A 16,352-nucleotide genomic window follows, 5' to 3' on the forward strand; every position below is an offset into this window, starting at 1 on the left:
GTTTGATTTATGTTTTTAAATTATTTGTGAGAGGTATCGTGTTTTTTTTTCTTAGAGTATGGTTAATTTGATAAAAGTACATGAAAAAAGGACATTTTTGTAATTTTGAAAAGTTTCTGAGAGTAAAAAAAGGGGAAGGGGTTGTAATTTTGAAAAGTTTCTGAATTCTGAGAGTAAATAAAAGGGGGAGGGGGTGACCTCTCCATGGTGGAATTTCTTAAAAAAAAAAAAAACAAAAACTTTTTGTTTCCTTCTTCATGTGATGTGAAGTCCAATTTCATGTGATTTGGAATGAAGATCGGTGTGATGCCCTTATTCAATCATGGGAGTGCGAGGCTTCCAAGTATTGGCCATTGAATTTCTTCTCCATCCAATGTACTCTTTTGAGATCTTCATCTTTCCCATTCCAAAACCTTTACACCCTTTTAGAAACCTAATCCATTCTTCTCTCTAACCTTCCTTATCTCTACCCCACCTTAGAGAACACGAACCGTAGCCATCCAAGCCCACACGTGTGACCGTACGACCACACGTGTGAAGCCCATGGGCTGGTCCGTACGGCCACCCCGTTTCCCCTTTGCATCTCTTTGATTCCCCATCAAAGCCCTATCATCCCTCACCCTAAACCCTAACCCTAGATTCCTTAACTTCCTAATTTCCCCAAATCTTCCAAACCCTAAAATCCCGATTACCATAATTCACCTCAAATCCCTAACATTCGATCATCCAAAACCCTAATCCCTTTTAGTTAAAATGTAAATCCCTAAATCCCTTTAGCCAATTGAATTGATTAAGCCCTAATTTCAACTTCCCTAAACCCTAGATCGACCTACACCTTAATCAAGCAAGCCCTGGGTAGTATTAGGTTTTCCCTTTTAAAAATAGACTTATTTCTATGCTATTTGGATGTCCCTACATCCATTAGATCTTAGTTTTAAGTATTTAATGACCCTGCAGGACGTTGTTTGTTAATTTAGGCTTGAACTATTCATAGTTTCTTCTTGGAATCTTGAGATGTGTGATGATGTTAGCATGTTTTGGAGTTTTGATTACTTAATTTAATTTGCTGAATGATCTTCACTCATTATCTAGCTTCATACATGGGTCCTTCATCACTAGGATTTGAAAGGAAAACATTATGGCACTTGCCATTCTAGTACTAGTGGGGTTTTGGACATTATGGATGGAGCACAACAAAAAAGCAATGTGCAAAATGCTATCCATGCTAATGAGGCCTTTCTTATGGCATAGGACAGATTTGGAGTCTGATATTGAATTAAGTGCTTTTGAAGGGTGTTGCAAATACTATTTTTAAGGCAGTTAGGGAGCAAACTTTGTGTTGTAGTTCATGACATTTAGAAGTTGAAGGCGCTTTGGTGGGATCCTCACTGACAGAAGAAGATTGCAGTTAGTTCGATAACATACTGGACCAAACCAGAATAGGGTTATGTACATTTTCATTATGAGAAGGGGTCATTCGAGTGTTTAGGTAGTGATGATCTTCTAGTCCTCTTTGATACCTTCAGTTGCCCACCCTTGTAGTTGGAGTTTGTCTTTATTGGCTTTCGTTGTTAATAAGATCAAGTTATCATTGAAAAAAAGTTGGGTCTCAAGCTAAGTAGGAACTTGAAAGGCATGGAAATTGGGGGTCTTCCAGAGTTGTTGGATTGGCGGAAATTATTCTCTCTCTCTCTCTCTCTCTCTCTCTCTCTCTCTCTCTCTCTCTCTCTCGCTCTCTCTTTTTCCCCTTCTTATTTTAATATTTTGTTGGCAACAATGTATACTTATTCATAGAAGGAAAAGGATACCACCATCCATTAGGAAAATGGATAGGCATCGTTGATACACATCTTGGGTTTGGACATCCCTTCTTTTATTGGTGCATTGGCAATAGTGCTGGCTCTCCTAGTAATGTAATCAAAAGCAACCACCAAGGAAGAGGTTTGTCTTTTAACCTTACTCAGTGTTCGAAATATCGGTATCGCGCAATGTATCGCAACCTTGGGATACAGATACGTATCGGTTATCGCACGGGATATATCGTTCATATCGCGTAATTTATCGCACTTTTTGGGAAACATGGGGAAACATCGGCAAAATGGTTGATTTTTATTTATTTATTTTTTTTAATTTTTATTTTTATGAAACTTCAGGGATTATTTAAAAAGACCTTAATACACACTTTTAAATCATAAAATCTCAAAAAAGAAGTGCACATAATAAATTTCCTTTGTATAGGGTCCTAAGTTATGCGTTATCTGATTGAACTAAGGTAAACTATATTCAAATACGATGCATAACATTTATAAATATATAAAGATATGTATAAAAACATAACCAATGCATTCAAAAGCAAAAGATATAGTAGAAATTAGAAAACATACCTATCAATGATGTGTGTATTCAACATCTACCCCGTCCATCTGTTTTTCCATATCAGTTTAGGACATTATCCAAAAAATGAAGCAGATCCAATAATTAGGGGGACCATACCATAAGAAACAAGGGTGATTGACCATTAGTGGGGCACAAAAGTTTTGGATCAAGCTGATAATTGTTTTTTCCCTTAATTCAAACTTATGTGGACTACACAAGTGAAAACAGTTGGAATTGATGTTACTGTTGAAAACTTCTTGGAGCCGCAAAAGGCTCTGATCAATTAATGCTACCGTCGAAAACAATAGGGCCCACCTCGATGCATGCACGGCATATTCGTATTGTCCATTTGTTTTGCAACCTGATTTTAGGGATTGGCCTAAAAAATGAGACATACAAATTTTAGGTAGATGTGGACTACTCCACACAAAATAGTGGTTATTGACCACTAAAAATTTTATGGGCCACAATTTTTTTTTTTTTTTGGATCAAGCTGATATTTGTTTTTTCCTTTCATCCAAATCCGGGTGAACTTATCAACAGGTTGGATGGTAACAGTGGACCTTAGAAAGTTTTTAATGGTGGGGGATCAATGAACACTGTTTCTTATAGTGTGATTCACTTGAAACTTGTATCTGTTATAAAATAAGCAGTCCAAACAGATGGACGACATTGATATGCAATACATATCTCGAGGTGGGCCCTAAAAGTTTACTCACGTACGCAATTTGTTTGGTCAAATCCAAGCAACCAACAACTTGAATGGGATCGTGACCATGGGGTTACCTCGACATAAGATGGTGTATCAACACTGTCAATTCATTTTAACATATCATTTTAGGGCATGGGCCAAAAAATAAGGCAGATCCAAATCTGAGGTGGACCACACCACACAAAATAGTAGTCAATGAATGACCACCATTAAACTTTTTTGGAGCTACAAAATTTTTGGATCAAGCTAATATTTATGCTTTCCCATCCAGGTTTGTCAAACCTTATGAATGGATTGGATGACAAATAAACATCAAGGTGCGCCCTAAGAAGCTTCAATGATGGACATCATTGCCACCACGGTTTCTATGGTGTGGTACACTTGAGCTTTACATGTCTCCTTTTTAGGCTCATGCCCTAAAATGACCTATGAAAATGAATGGACGGTATGTACCACACACCAGAGACTTGGCTGGTGTGGGTACGTGTCGTGCGAAGATGAGTGACACTAGTCGAGCTCGAGTTGTACAAACAGTTCAAAGGATATCAAAGTTACATAGGCTCCAAAATAATGTATTTATTATATCCACATCGTTCATCCATTTGGAGAGATCATTTTAGATCATGAGCCCAAAAATGAGTTATATCCAAAGCTCAAGTGGACCACACCACAAATAGCAGTGGGATAATGATTCTCATCATAAAACCATTCGTAGGGCCCACCATAATGTTTATTTTCCATCCAATCTGTTCATGAGGTCATGCGGACCTGGATGAAGAGGAAAAACAAATATCATATTGATCCAAAACTTCTGTGACCCTTAAAAGGGTTTCAATGGTAGACGTTCAATCTCCCACTGCCTATTTCAGTGTGGTCCACTTGATCTTTGGATTTGTCTTATGTTTTGGCTCGCCAAATGGACGAACGGTTTGGATATAATATATACCTCATGATGGGACCCAAAGAACTTGGTGACGTCAACACACCATCTATGTCGGTGGTGTGCGGTACACCAACCCATCCACTTCCCGTAATAAGGGCTCGGGGCCCTTTTTTTTTAAAAGGAGAGAGGGTTCCGACGTTCCAGAACCCTGAAATCTCTCCCAAATCTATCATTTTCCCGAGGATTTCTTCGGATTTCGCCAAGGATTTCTCCGGATTTCGCGATTTCTCTGAATTTCGATGGATTTCGAATCTCTCCCAAATAAGAGATTTTGTTGCTTCAATTCGAATGGCCCTTCAAATACAGCTTCCGATCAGGGTGATCTCCTCTAGAGTTACCGAAATCTACCTGTTGAAGGTTTTTTTTTTCGTATAATGATGCTGTCCCAATGTCCCCAAGTTGTAGTATAGTATCGTTGATATCGCACGATATCGAACGATATTTGGTGATATTATGCTATATTTATCAATATATCGATTGATACAAAATATTCTATAAATTTTTTCAATTTTTTAGTATCTTCCTGAGGGTTTCGTATTGCTGGACTGCGATACCAATAATATCGATATTCTGAACACTGACCTTAGTGGAAAAGGCTAATTTCCAAGCAATTAGGCAAACACTAGCTGTCCATGCAATGGTTTTGTGTGTCCCGTTCTACAATCACCAGTCCCATAAACTGGTCACAGTAGATTTCCACCCCCACTTAAATTGCCAAAAGTTCCACTTTGCTAGAATCCCCACTAGCTAGGCATGACAAAGTCATTTTGGTTGAGCTAGATTCATCTGTTATAATTCCACAAATCCCCAAGTCATCAGGATTGCCTATAGAGCTTCCATCGACATTAGTTTTCCACCAACCACTCAGAAATTTATTTATGTCCACTACATATATACCCGGACAAAATATAAATGGTCCACTTGGGGTTTGGATGTGCTTCGTTTTTAACCTCATGCCCCAAAATGTTCTGGTTCAGCAGAGGAAGGATGGTGTGGATGTTAAATATACATATTAAGGTGTGCCTGACATGAAGGTCCTCATGGAGCCCTGTCACTACACAACCTGACTGAATCTGTGCAACGAATGACTACTCAAAGCTGAGCTGATCTGTCCAATATAACCTGCACATAAAAGGGGTTGTCCAAAATGAATAGTCATATCAAACTCCGCAGCAAATGACCATTCACTGCATAGATTGTCTGATATGATCTCTCATTTTCGTCAGTCTGTACTCCATATTAAGCGCACTACCAGTGGTCTTCGTACATATCTTGTGCTTTTAAAATATGTGTTTACCACAAACTTACAACTCATCCTTAGTACCCGAAGTTATCTAAAAATGCCATTGAACTGTCCTGAATGTCGGCAGCCCAGCCAACATACACCATTCGCCCGACAATTCACACATGCCACCAAGATTTCCAGATGGTACATGCTAGGGCCTCCGCAATACCGATGACTCCTTTATGCCAAAAAGGAAGGTTGAGTGGGATCTCCATCTGCACGAGGCAGAAGAATGGATATCCATCTATATAAAGTACAATATTCCAATACCCAAATGAGACTCCTTGAATATGAGACATGATACGCTACGAGAAATGGACATGGCGTTGAGGGAGCTGAGAATGGAGATCAGTAGGATGAAATGGCGTGTAGGAGGATGTGGGTTGATGAAGGGATGACCGATCCGCTGCATGCATTGGAATTGGAAATGTCGAACGAGCGTGATGGGAATTCAACAGATTTTGTGACAGTTAATCATGGTTGTAAAACTCGATACTATCTTCTTATGGTATTAGACGCCTAAGTGTAATCTTCTCATGGTTTTAGACGCCTAAGTGTAATCATCCCACCGTCACATTCTTATTGGTGGCCACATAAGATTTAGATGGACCTGAAGTCTGTGTTTGTTTTCACTTAATCCATATCTGTTAGCCGCAATTGATTGATTGGATGGCAACCAAGCATTAGAGTGTGCGTTCAATTGTGACTGTTTTTGTGTATTGTGGTGCACCGGATATTTGTATTTGCTTTTTTTTCTTTTGTTTCCAGGCTTGGTCCATGATGGTCAAATGGATGGATGGCATGGATGAAGCATATACATCAGGGTGGGAACTGGGAACCACAAGGCGCAGTCCGGAAGCGAAGTCGCTGCTTACGGGTGTGGATTCAGTCAGGTCATGTAGTGACCGGGCTCCTTCAAGACTTTCGTGTAGGGCACACTTAATAACATTCACACCATCCATCGTCTGCCGAACGAGAACATTTTGGGACATGAGGTAAAAAATGAAGCACATCCAAACCCAAGATGGACCATTTATATTCCGCCTGAATATAAATATGGCAGACATAAATAAAATTCTGAAAAGAAATTACAGTTAACAATTGATCAACAAGAGCTAGGATCATATCACATTGCATGAACATAAATAAAACGGACAGAAGTCCTCAGATCAACGTCTACGATCACACCACAAGCAAAAAGCATGAATATTCATTGTCCTAATTGCAAAAGTATGGGCCCTCTTAGAGTGGTTGACTTTAAGACCAGAAGTTACCTCAAACCAACCTACTGTTAGCCTCAGATTTGCCACCATTGGAGCTACAGCTTTACAAAACAAAATTGTATCATCAACAAATTGAAGACGAGTAATCGGCTGCGGAAAATTCCTGAATGAGAAACCCGAAAAAAGACCAGCTGATTGGCCTCTGCACAGCAATCTACTCAAGGCTTCAGATATAATATCGAAAAGAAAAGAGTAGAGAGGATCCCCTTGCCTAAGACCCCGTGAGGATTTGGAAAACCCAAACAAAGATCCATATAGAAGGATGGAAAATTTTGCTGACAAAGCAATTAATCCAGTTTCTCCACACCTTCCCAAAACCTGTCTTTCCAAGAAAGTAATTCAAGAATGTCCAGCTAATATGGTCATAGGTCTTTTCCATATCAAGTTTACAGACCATCCCTTTGTACCGTCATCTTTCAAACAAGAGTCAACACATTCATGGGCAATCAGAGTGCTATCCAAGATCTGCCAACCTGAAACAAATGCACTTCGAGAAGAAGAGATCACCTTGGACAGCACTCCTCTCAACCTTTGATTAAATTTTTTGACAGAATCTCATATGGACTTATCTACAAGACTCATCAGTCTAAAATTCTTCAAATCATTAGCACCATGCAGTTTAGGGATGAGGGCTAGAAAGGTGTACCCTAACTCTTGATTTAACTTATCCGAGGCAGCAAATTCCACAACAAAAGACAAAAAGTCCATATTGATTGTATCCCAAAAAGACTGATAAAAAGCAACTGGGAAGCCATTTGGCCCCCATGCTTTATCTCTCCCCAGATCCCACACTGCCTCTTTTAATTCCTCCATTTTGATAGGCGATGTCCAATCGATCTGCCTCAGGAGACAGGGAATCAAAATCCAAATCATCAAGGGGTGGCCTTACGGCCCTTACCCAACCTTGATCAGATAGAAATGAATAAAAATAAGCTACAGCATTACAGAATCTACTACCTTAACACCGTTAATCGTCAGAGAGGAAATGCAATTGGCCGTCGCTCGAGCACTTGCAATGACGTGAAAGAATTTTGTATTTTTATCGCCTTCAGCCAACCACACAGCCCTCGAGCATTGCCGCCATTTGATTTCCAACTTTTTTACCCTTGAAGCGTAGGCGGAAGATAACTTGGCTCTCAGCTCCAACTCGGAATCAGAAAGATAATCTGTTTGCTCCTTCAGATCTAATGGTGGATCTTGTTCAGCAACGTTTCCATCTCCCCCTCCCTGCAATTGTACACTTCTCACCTCCAAGAGATTTTCTCCTTAAGCATCTTAAAAAAAATGACGATTTTATGGGTTTTTGGATTTTTATTTTTTTCAATTTCCGCATATTTACGGATGTTTTCCTGGTATTGGGGATACTAATGCTGCTATCAGGGATATTATCGGTGGTATTACAGATACCAAGGATCTTTCATAAGGGATTCTTCTCAAAGCATCGCTGATGTTGATAATATCACCGAGTATTATCGATATTATCAAAAATATTGGTGATATTTGAATTTCTTTTACATTTGACCAGTTTCGGTATTGCTGACCTGGCAATATTGATAATATATCAGTGATATTTTTGATAATATCGTTAATATTTGGGACACTGTCTGACAGGAGGCTGCAAATCACAATTACGTAACTTTCAGGTTTGATTTTGAAAGAAAATGCAACTGCTGAAGGCTACACCTTTAAATGGTTGTTTCCTCTTTATTGTGCTGAATGTTTGCAGTTCAGTTCAATTCAGTTGTGCATCCAAATGCACGGCAGCTCCCATTTATTGAAATTCCAAACATGAATATTTAGGGAAGGACTATGGTATCGCTCACTGCAAACCCCTTTACCATGCTGCTTAAGTTCAATGCTTGGCCGAGGCATTTAGATAGCATTTACCAACAAAATTCTTGATCATTAGTAGGAATTTTTTATAGGAGCTCATATGTTTATTTCAGCTAGCATGTTACAGGAATGGTATGAGCCTCAACTTGATGCTTTGCATGTGTAGTCAGGTTCTGTCCTGACAAGTGGGGCCCATTATACTGTATTGGATTAGACCGTGGATTGACCATGCCCCCAAAATCTCCCTAACTGCAAGATCCTAGCCACCAACATCTTGGTACTTTCTTCAGTTGATGTACTGTTGCTGTATTTCTTTTAACTGATTATTTCTTAGCCATGAATCAAATGGTTATGATGTCCTGTTGGGGAGATTTTTGAGGCGTCATCCTTCCATGGTGGGATGACAGACCATTGGTCCAGATTTTTCCATGCCGCAGGTACTAGTCAGGACAGGAAACTGGAAGCTGGCCCAAAGCTCAGGATATGGCCCTTCCATTCGGGCCTTGACGAAACTGGGGTTCACATATCTGCCTTCTTTCAAGTGGAAATGTACCATTTCTTTCATGATGAGAAAAACGATAGCCTAAGACTGATTTGGATTTTGTAGGTTACACCCTTTTTCTTGGATTCGTCATTGATCGCTTGCACCACTATCTTCAAAAGCTATTTGGTTTGAGGACGACAGTTGGAGCTTCCAAACAGGAAGTCGAGAAACTTCAGAAAGAGCACAAACATTTCAAAGAAAAGGAAGAGAGAGCTTCCCAGGAAATAAGGCTGCTCCAGGAGGAGGTCTCTAATCTAACGGAGAAGCTTCAAAAAATGAAATTGGAATTGGAAGAAAAGGAGAAACAGGCTGCGTCTGCGGAAGCTCATGTCTCTGCACTTCAAAAACAAGCCGAGGACCTACTTCTCGAGTATGACCGTCTGTTGGAGGACAACCAAAACCTTCAGAGCCAGGCCCTGGCATACAGAGGTTGAGGGCCTTTGATGGAAATGGGTTTTGGAAGCTGAGAATACTATACCATTGCTTGGCTCGATCAGACTTCCCCTGGGCTGGAAACTTGCCATGTTGAGATTAGTTTTTTCAGTAGTTAAAATAGGGAGGTTCTGTTTCGTCGAACGCCATTGAAAATTTTGTAATTCGCCGCAGTTGTAGGAAGGTGTTCGTCTCTCATGTTTTCCTCGTCTTGTATTTGCTCTGTTTTGGTTTTTTGCCTAATTGAGATGATATTGAATTTTGAAATAGAACGGGGTGTCCGCGAAAGGAAAAGAAACGAAAGGATGATTACTGTTTTCACAGGCTGATTAAACAAGGCAGCCATTAACATATGGGTCCTTGAAAGCTTCCTCGAATATGTATTTTTTGTTGTATTTCCCAATGCCATTTTGTGTAGGTTTGCTTCTCAGGGATGCACATGCAATGCTTAGCCCAAATTGCTGCAGTTTTTCCAGTGAATCTCTGCTGTCAGTGATACAGACTATTGATCTGGTGGGCCTGGGTGTGTTGGGTGCAGCTTGACGAAGATCGTCCATGAGACGATTTTAACCATCTGATAGTTGGCCTAACAATAACATTGAGGAGGGTTAAAGCCAGTGATGCACATGCAATCGAAAAGAAGTCCACGAAACAGATGACCATGACTATTTGATGGAGAGTTTTGGTCCATTTCCATACGTGGTGGAGCCGACCAGTTGAACCATTAGTATTGCATGTTCCAGTCTAGATTCAGGTGAAATGCATTCTCTCCACTCTTGAGTTTCAGCTGCCGCTTTATCTGACACTGATTAAGCTGTGGATTGAATTGATGGGCTGGTTCTGGCTTGATGGGATTCCCGTCATTAATCTCCTTCCTTGCCTTCTTCCTGGTAGCGATACCTGTAGAAAGCTCTGGTAGCTCCTTGGCTCGCTACGTCCAGTAAAGATTCCACGTTGCCCTTCCTTTTCCTTTTTGCTTGATGTTGCGACAGCAGCTAGAGTGTTTGTTTTAGAGGAGATGCAGAGAATTCGTGAACATTTCTCAATTCGGTTCGAGATGGAGCTCGGTGAGTTGAAGCACTTCCTTGGCTTACAAGTAGAAAAGTATGAAAGTGGATCTGTTCTGTGAAGAGTGTGTTATGACCCGTGGCTGCCTGCCTGGTGGGGGCGGCTCTTCTGTTGTGTATAAACGGTTTATGCACTCTACTAGCTGGAGAAGATTGGACTGAAGAAAGATTTTTATCAAAGAGCAACCCACCCTCTCCTTTCTGCATCCATCATTATAATTCACTTGACTGTCTTCAACTTCAATGAAGATTCATCTTTAGAGGGAGGCCCTCCCACCCCAATCTATGAGGGTAGGAGGACCTCCTTTGTGACTGGAAGAGGTGGCTGATGAAGCTTGAAACAGGAAGCCATTAGAGCTCAGGTTACATAGGCTTGCGCCAATATGCTGACCTTCGGCTAGATTTCCAGCTGGGCAGGGCCCATTTTAATTTCTAGGCTCTAGCAGGGAGTTGGTCCCAACCAATGAGAGGATGTAGTCCTTGATCCTTGTGATGTGCTATATAGCACAAAAAATGGGCCCATTTTGTATTGAGTTTCTGATGAATAGATGTGAAGGGAAGGCTCAGCTCACACGCCCATGCATGTGCCCTTGGGGATGCAAATGGGCTGGGGTTGCCCAACTAACTATTAGGCCTAGCTGGATCTGAAATTGGAACCACTAGGTCGGGTCTAGATCCCATGATTCTCAAAATTGAAATTAAACACATCCAATTGGATCTGACCCCATAACAAATAGGCTGGGAAAAAAAATTATCCAAGAACCCAAGCTACTAGGTCAGGTCCAAGTGATGTTGACCCGCCACAGCCAACCCAAACCCAGCTTTTAAATGGATTGGATTTGGACCACTTAAAATAAACCATAACTAGACCTAGAGGTGGGCATCGAGTCAAGTCAGACCAAGTAAGGGCTGACCCAACTTGACCCGGTTTTGAACTAGACTTGATCCGAACTCAACCCGACTCGGTACCGAGTCCAACATGCCTCACCCGATCCGACTCCGAGTCTGGCGTGGACTAACTTGGAATGAGTCTGAATTGGTCACAGGTACCAAGTTGGGTCGGGTGTGGTGGGTATCCGTGGGCTGAAATCACAGCTTAGAACCTAAGTGCACCTGCCGTAATTGCAGTCTCTCCATCAGCTACACGGCATCTTAGATCTGAAATGTCAAAACTAGGTTTTTGTTTTTATATGTATGAGTTGGGTTTCGGATCGAGTCGAGTTATTGGGTGACCCGAACTTGACTCGGTTTGAGTTTGGATTGGATGAAGTCTACTCGGTTCAGATTGACTCACCATTTCTGTTCGGGTCGAGTTGGCTCTAAATGCGTTGGACGAGTCAAGTATGTTGAATCGAGTCATCCCATGCCCAGCTCTAACTAGACCCATTATCAAGTCACTAGACAAATGTGGAGAAATTTGCCTAAAGAAAACCAAGCGTTTGGGTGAGAAAGTCCGCTAAACATTGTGACAAATGTAGCAGAGATTTTGAAAATCTCACAATATTTAGATAGTATCTCAAGATTTTCACAATATCATCAGTTTTGAATTTTTTGCGGAAAAAGTCATCGTGATACTAACTTAAAAATTATTTAGAATTTTAACCAATTTATGATATAATTATAGATTAAAAATTTGAAATTACTGATATATATATATATATAATTAATTAATTAATTAATTTTAAGTGAGGTTCTCCCAATAATATCCCTGGAAAACCCTAAAATATTGTCTCCTGAAAAAAAATCTAGAGCTAGAAGTTCCTGAGAATCAGATTTGTCAATATGCAATTAAATAGAGAATTAGAGATTAGACCAACCCAACTTAAGACTAATCAACTTATCTAGAACCTATTACTGGGTGGGTAGAGTAGGTGTGCAATGGGCCAGGCTAAGCTGGGCCCTAGTGCCCTAAGGCTGTCACTAGTTCAACCCATGCCCTCATTCTAAAGGAAAGGGTGGGGTCAAGACTGGCCATATAAGTTGTAGATAAGTTACATATACACTACATATACAATTGGTGAGGCTATATTTACGAACCATGTGCTTTTAGAGAATGAAAGTTATTTTTTATGGCACACCTCTGCAGGTAAAAGTATTTATCAACCAACCATATGCTTTATCCAATTATTCACTATATGCATGGATTTAAATAAATGCATTAATATTCTATTCAATATTTAACATATGCAATTTAAACGGTTTATAAGTGCTTGTGTATTATTACACTCTACAAGAATATTAAAATTCTTTACATTACTATATATGCTAGTATATGAGCTCTATAATATATGTTAACTCGGTAAATAGGGTGGGCGGGGTGGGCTTTACGTCATTAGGCCTTGCCTAATGTGGCTCGAACAACAGGCCTAGATTTCAAGCTTTAAGACCAGCCAACCCATAGTGGCTCAAGCCCAAGCCCAAGCCCTTGAAGGACGGGTAGCTCAGCCCATTTCAACCCTTAGGAAAACTCCCTTTGACCTGCCCTAACCCAACCCCATGTATTAATGGATTGGATTTTAGGGTTGTCAATGGGCTGAGCTAGCCCATCAGGTTTTTGGACTGGCCGGCTTCTGGCCGAGCTTGGGCTGGAATGCTAGTCACAAGCTATTAAGCACCAGCATATATGTGTATGAGTGTGTGTGTGAGAGCGTCTGTTAGAAGATTCTTCCTGATTTTATTTTTTAAATTTATTTTCTTCATTTTAACATTAGAGTTGGATCAGTCACCTTGCTCAACTTGACTTGAAAAAGCTCAATTCGCCTTGGCTTGAAACTAAATTCGAATCGTGTCGGGCTGGTTTTTAGTTTTTAGAGTAAAAAAAATTTCAATCCGAGTTTGAGTTTGCCTGAGCTTGACTCAACTAAGCTTGGATTCCGACTCGAATTGACTTGTATCTACTCAGCTTGATGACTCGGTCATTTTAATCATGATGCTGCTAGCCAAGTATTTGTTGACCCATTAAAGGTGGGTCGATAATGGATGGCGTAGATTAATGATTGGACCTTGTAGTATATTTAACATATACCATCCATTCTCGAAACAATAGATCATATGGCTAGGATCACCATATCAAATTGATTTTTGACAGGGCCACCAAAGGTACATTACTTACAGTGTTTATCAATGAACTGGCATTTTTTTAGTATGACGAATATCAACTGTCCAAACTTCAATCCATTCACTACATTGTTATCCAATTACAGTGATTTTTGAGATGGATGGGCCATCTAAGGTTGGACACACATGATAGATGGTCTAAATCAATGACTAGACATTTAGTATAACCAACATGACCATCCATTCTCCCAATAACATAATGAAAATTTAAGATAATCTATCCAACATGCAATTTCCTTGGGATAAGCCTTCAAAGGGCCGCTGGTCCATAGTAATGAACCCCTTTTCTAGTATCATCATTATAAAACGTCCGTCCACTGATTATACGGTCAAAATCATACAATCAAAGTGCTTTTTGATAAGGATAGACAATCAAAGGCTTGCTGTAGATGATGAACGATTCATATCAATGATTAAACATTTTCTTATATAATCAATGTGGACCATCCATTCTCAAAGGCCAGATGGTAGTGAGATAGTGGATTGGTACTAGAGGTTGGCACGGGATGACTCAATTTGGCTAACTCGACTCGTCGGATTTATTCCGATCCGACTCGACTCAAACCGAATGGGTGAGTTGGTCCGAACTGAGTAAGCTTCGCCCAATCCAAACTCAAACTGAGTCGAGTTCGAGTTACCCAGTAACTCGACCCGACTCGAACTGAAACTTGATCCAGTTAGACTCGACTCGATCCGAAACCCGACTCGACCCGATTCTCTAACCCTACCCCGACCCGATCCCAACTTCTCTCTCTCTCCCTCCCTCATCCTCCTCCTCTTCCAAGCTCGGCAACCACCCTCAACCTCCTCCTCCTCTTCCTTTTTTCTCTCCTCTCCACTCCCTCCTTACCTCATCCTCCTCCTCTTTCTCTTCCAAGCCCGGCAACCACCGACTACCATTACCCTCCTCTCTCTCTCTCTCTCTCCATCATCTCTCAATCCAACTTGGTGCCAACTTGACCTGACTTGATACTTCTGACCAGATTGGACTTGGTCCGGTTCAGTCCAGACCAGACTGAACTCGTATCAAGTCAGGCATGCTAGACTCGGTATCGAGTTGGATCGAGTTCGGGTCAAGCCTATTTCAAACTGAATCGAGTCAAGTCTGCTCTAACTTGGTCCGACTCGACTTGATGCCCAACTCTAATTGGTACCATCTCAGTGGTCCATTACCATCATTTATAAATATTTTATATTGGTAACCTTTTTAAGATTCCATAAAAATGACTCCCAACAAAAGTAAGATTAAAAAAATAAAAATAAAATCATAGCAAAATTTGTGAACTGTCCAACTGAAGTAGTAACTTTCCACGTTTTGCCGTTTTAAAATGGTTTAAAAGAAAGTGTCACTTTCACTCCAATTTTACAAGCTTACATAGAGGCTTTTGCTGAGTGGAATTGATAAAAAAACCAAACTCCCATTTTATACAGACTCTTGTTTTATATATTATCCAACCCACGTAAGCAGATTGCATCCGAACCCGGTGGGACAATAAGCGGTTCGACCGGAGCTCCTGTGGGGCCCACCGTGATGTATCTGTTTATCCACGCCGTCCATCCATTTTCTCAGATGTAGGAGCCAAATAATGAGGCAGATCCAACGCTCAAGTGGACCACACAAGAGTATCTCTTGCATTTAACACATCTTGCATTTAATGCAGCCCAAGCTCACTATTTTTGGTGTGGCACACTTGATCATTTGATCTGCTTCATTTTTGGAATCATACATTACAATGATATGATAAAATTAATGGACGGCGTGGATAAATAGATAAATCATGGTTAGCCTCACAGGAGCTCTGCTCGGACGGTTTATGTTACGACCGGGGTTCGGATGCAATCCGCTTCCTCTGCAGACATGGACGTTGCCTCACTAGTAGGGATTCTGGTGTGCCTAACCTCACCGCGATCGAGACCGTTCATAATATGGGCCCCATCATGAATGGGACTCATCCAAGAATAGCCCCATCAAAAGATTTTTGCCACTCGATTGATCTTTTTCGGTTAAATGGGGAGCTCAGATCAAGCTGTCAATTTGTAATCCACTGAATGAACGGCTAAGATGGGTCCATGGAGATCTTCACGGCACCGTTCCTGTAGAATGGGTTCACCGAAATGAACGGTCTGGATTGCCGAAAGGTGAGCCCACTTGTGCGAAACGGCCTAAATTTCACGCCAGGAGATCTAAATAGAGCGACCCGCTTGATAGAAAGTTCAAATTCCGTACACACTTGCCACATTGGCACGTGTTCTTGCGTGTGGGTCGGCAGGATTCTACCCAAAGCTGGGCTTAGCAAACTGGGAATGATCACATGCATCGTAACGCATGGAAATTACCATGAGTTCCAGGTATGTGGGGCCCACCCATGATGTGTATGGAGAATCCAAACCGTGCATCTGGTGAGACTTCTCATTGGAACTATACTAACAAGAATAATCCCTATAAAAAAAATCAAGTGGGACGACACAGGGAGAAATCCACAATCAAGCCCACAACCTATATACTTACATCTTGTGGTTGACCTAGATCTTTGAATGTCCAAAGTTTCGGTATGTCCCTTAATCGTAGCAGGGAGAAAATGATGAATGGGTTTGATGGTATATTCACAACACTGCGGACCCCAAATTCCATATGGAAGATTCTATGGTGGGCGTCCCCTCCTAATGTTCCTCCATTTTTTTCTCTATGGTGTGGTCCACCTGAGTTACAGATCGGTCTGTATTTGGGTATCCAACTCTAAAATAGATTGGAACGTACAA

The 16,352-nt window shown here is 40.9% G+C and overlaps 1 protein-coding gene across 1 annotated transcript; it reads left to right on the top strand.

Moving 5' to 3' along the window:
- The first annotated feature begins 5,677 nt into the window (after positions 1-5,677).
- Positions 5,678-9,779, top strand: LOC131238808 (uncharacterized). Its single transcript, XM_058236404.1, has 2 exons — positions 5,678-5,824; positions 9,015-9,779. Exons 1-2 carry the CDS (start codon positions 5,678-5,680, stop codon positions 9,408-9,410), a joined length of 543 nt encoding a protein of 180 aa, XP_058092387.1. The 3' UTR covers positions 9,411-9,779.
- Positions 9,780-16,352: the final 6,573 nt, after the last annotated feature.

Source organism: Magnolia sinica, chromosome 3, assembly GCF_029962835.1.
Source record: "Magnolia sinica isolate HGM2019 chromosome 3, MsV1, whole genome shotgun sequence".
NCBI lineage: Eukaryota > Viridiplantae > Streptophyta > Magnoliopsida > Magnoliales > Magnoliaceae > Magnolia > Magnolia sinica.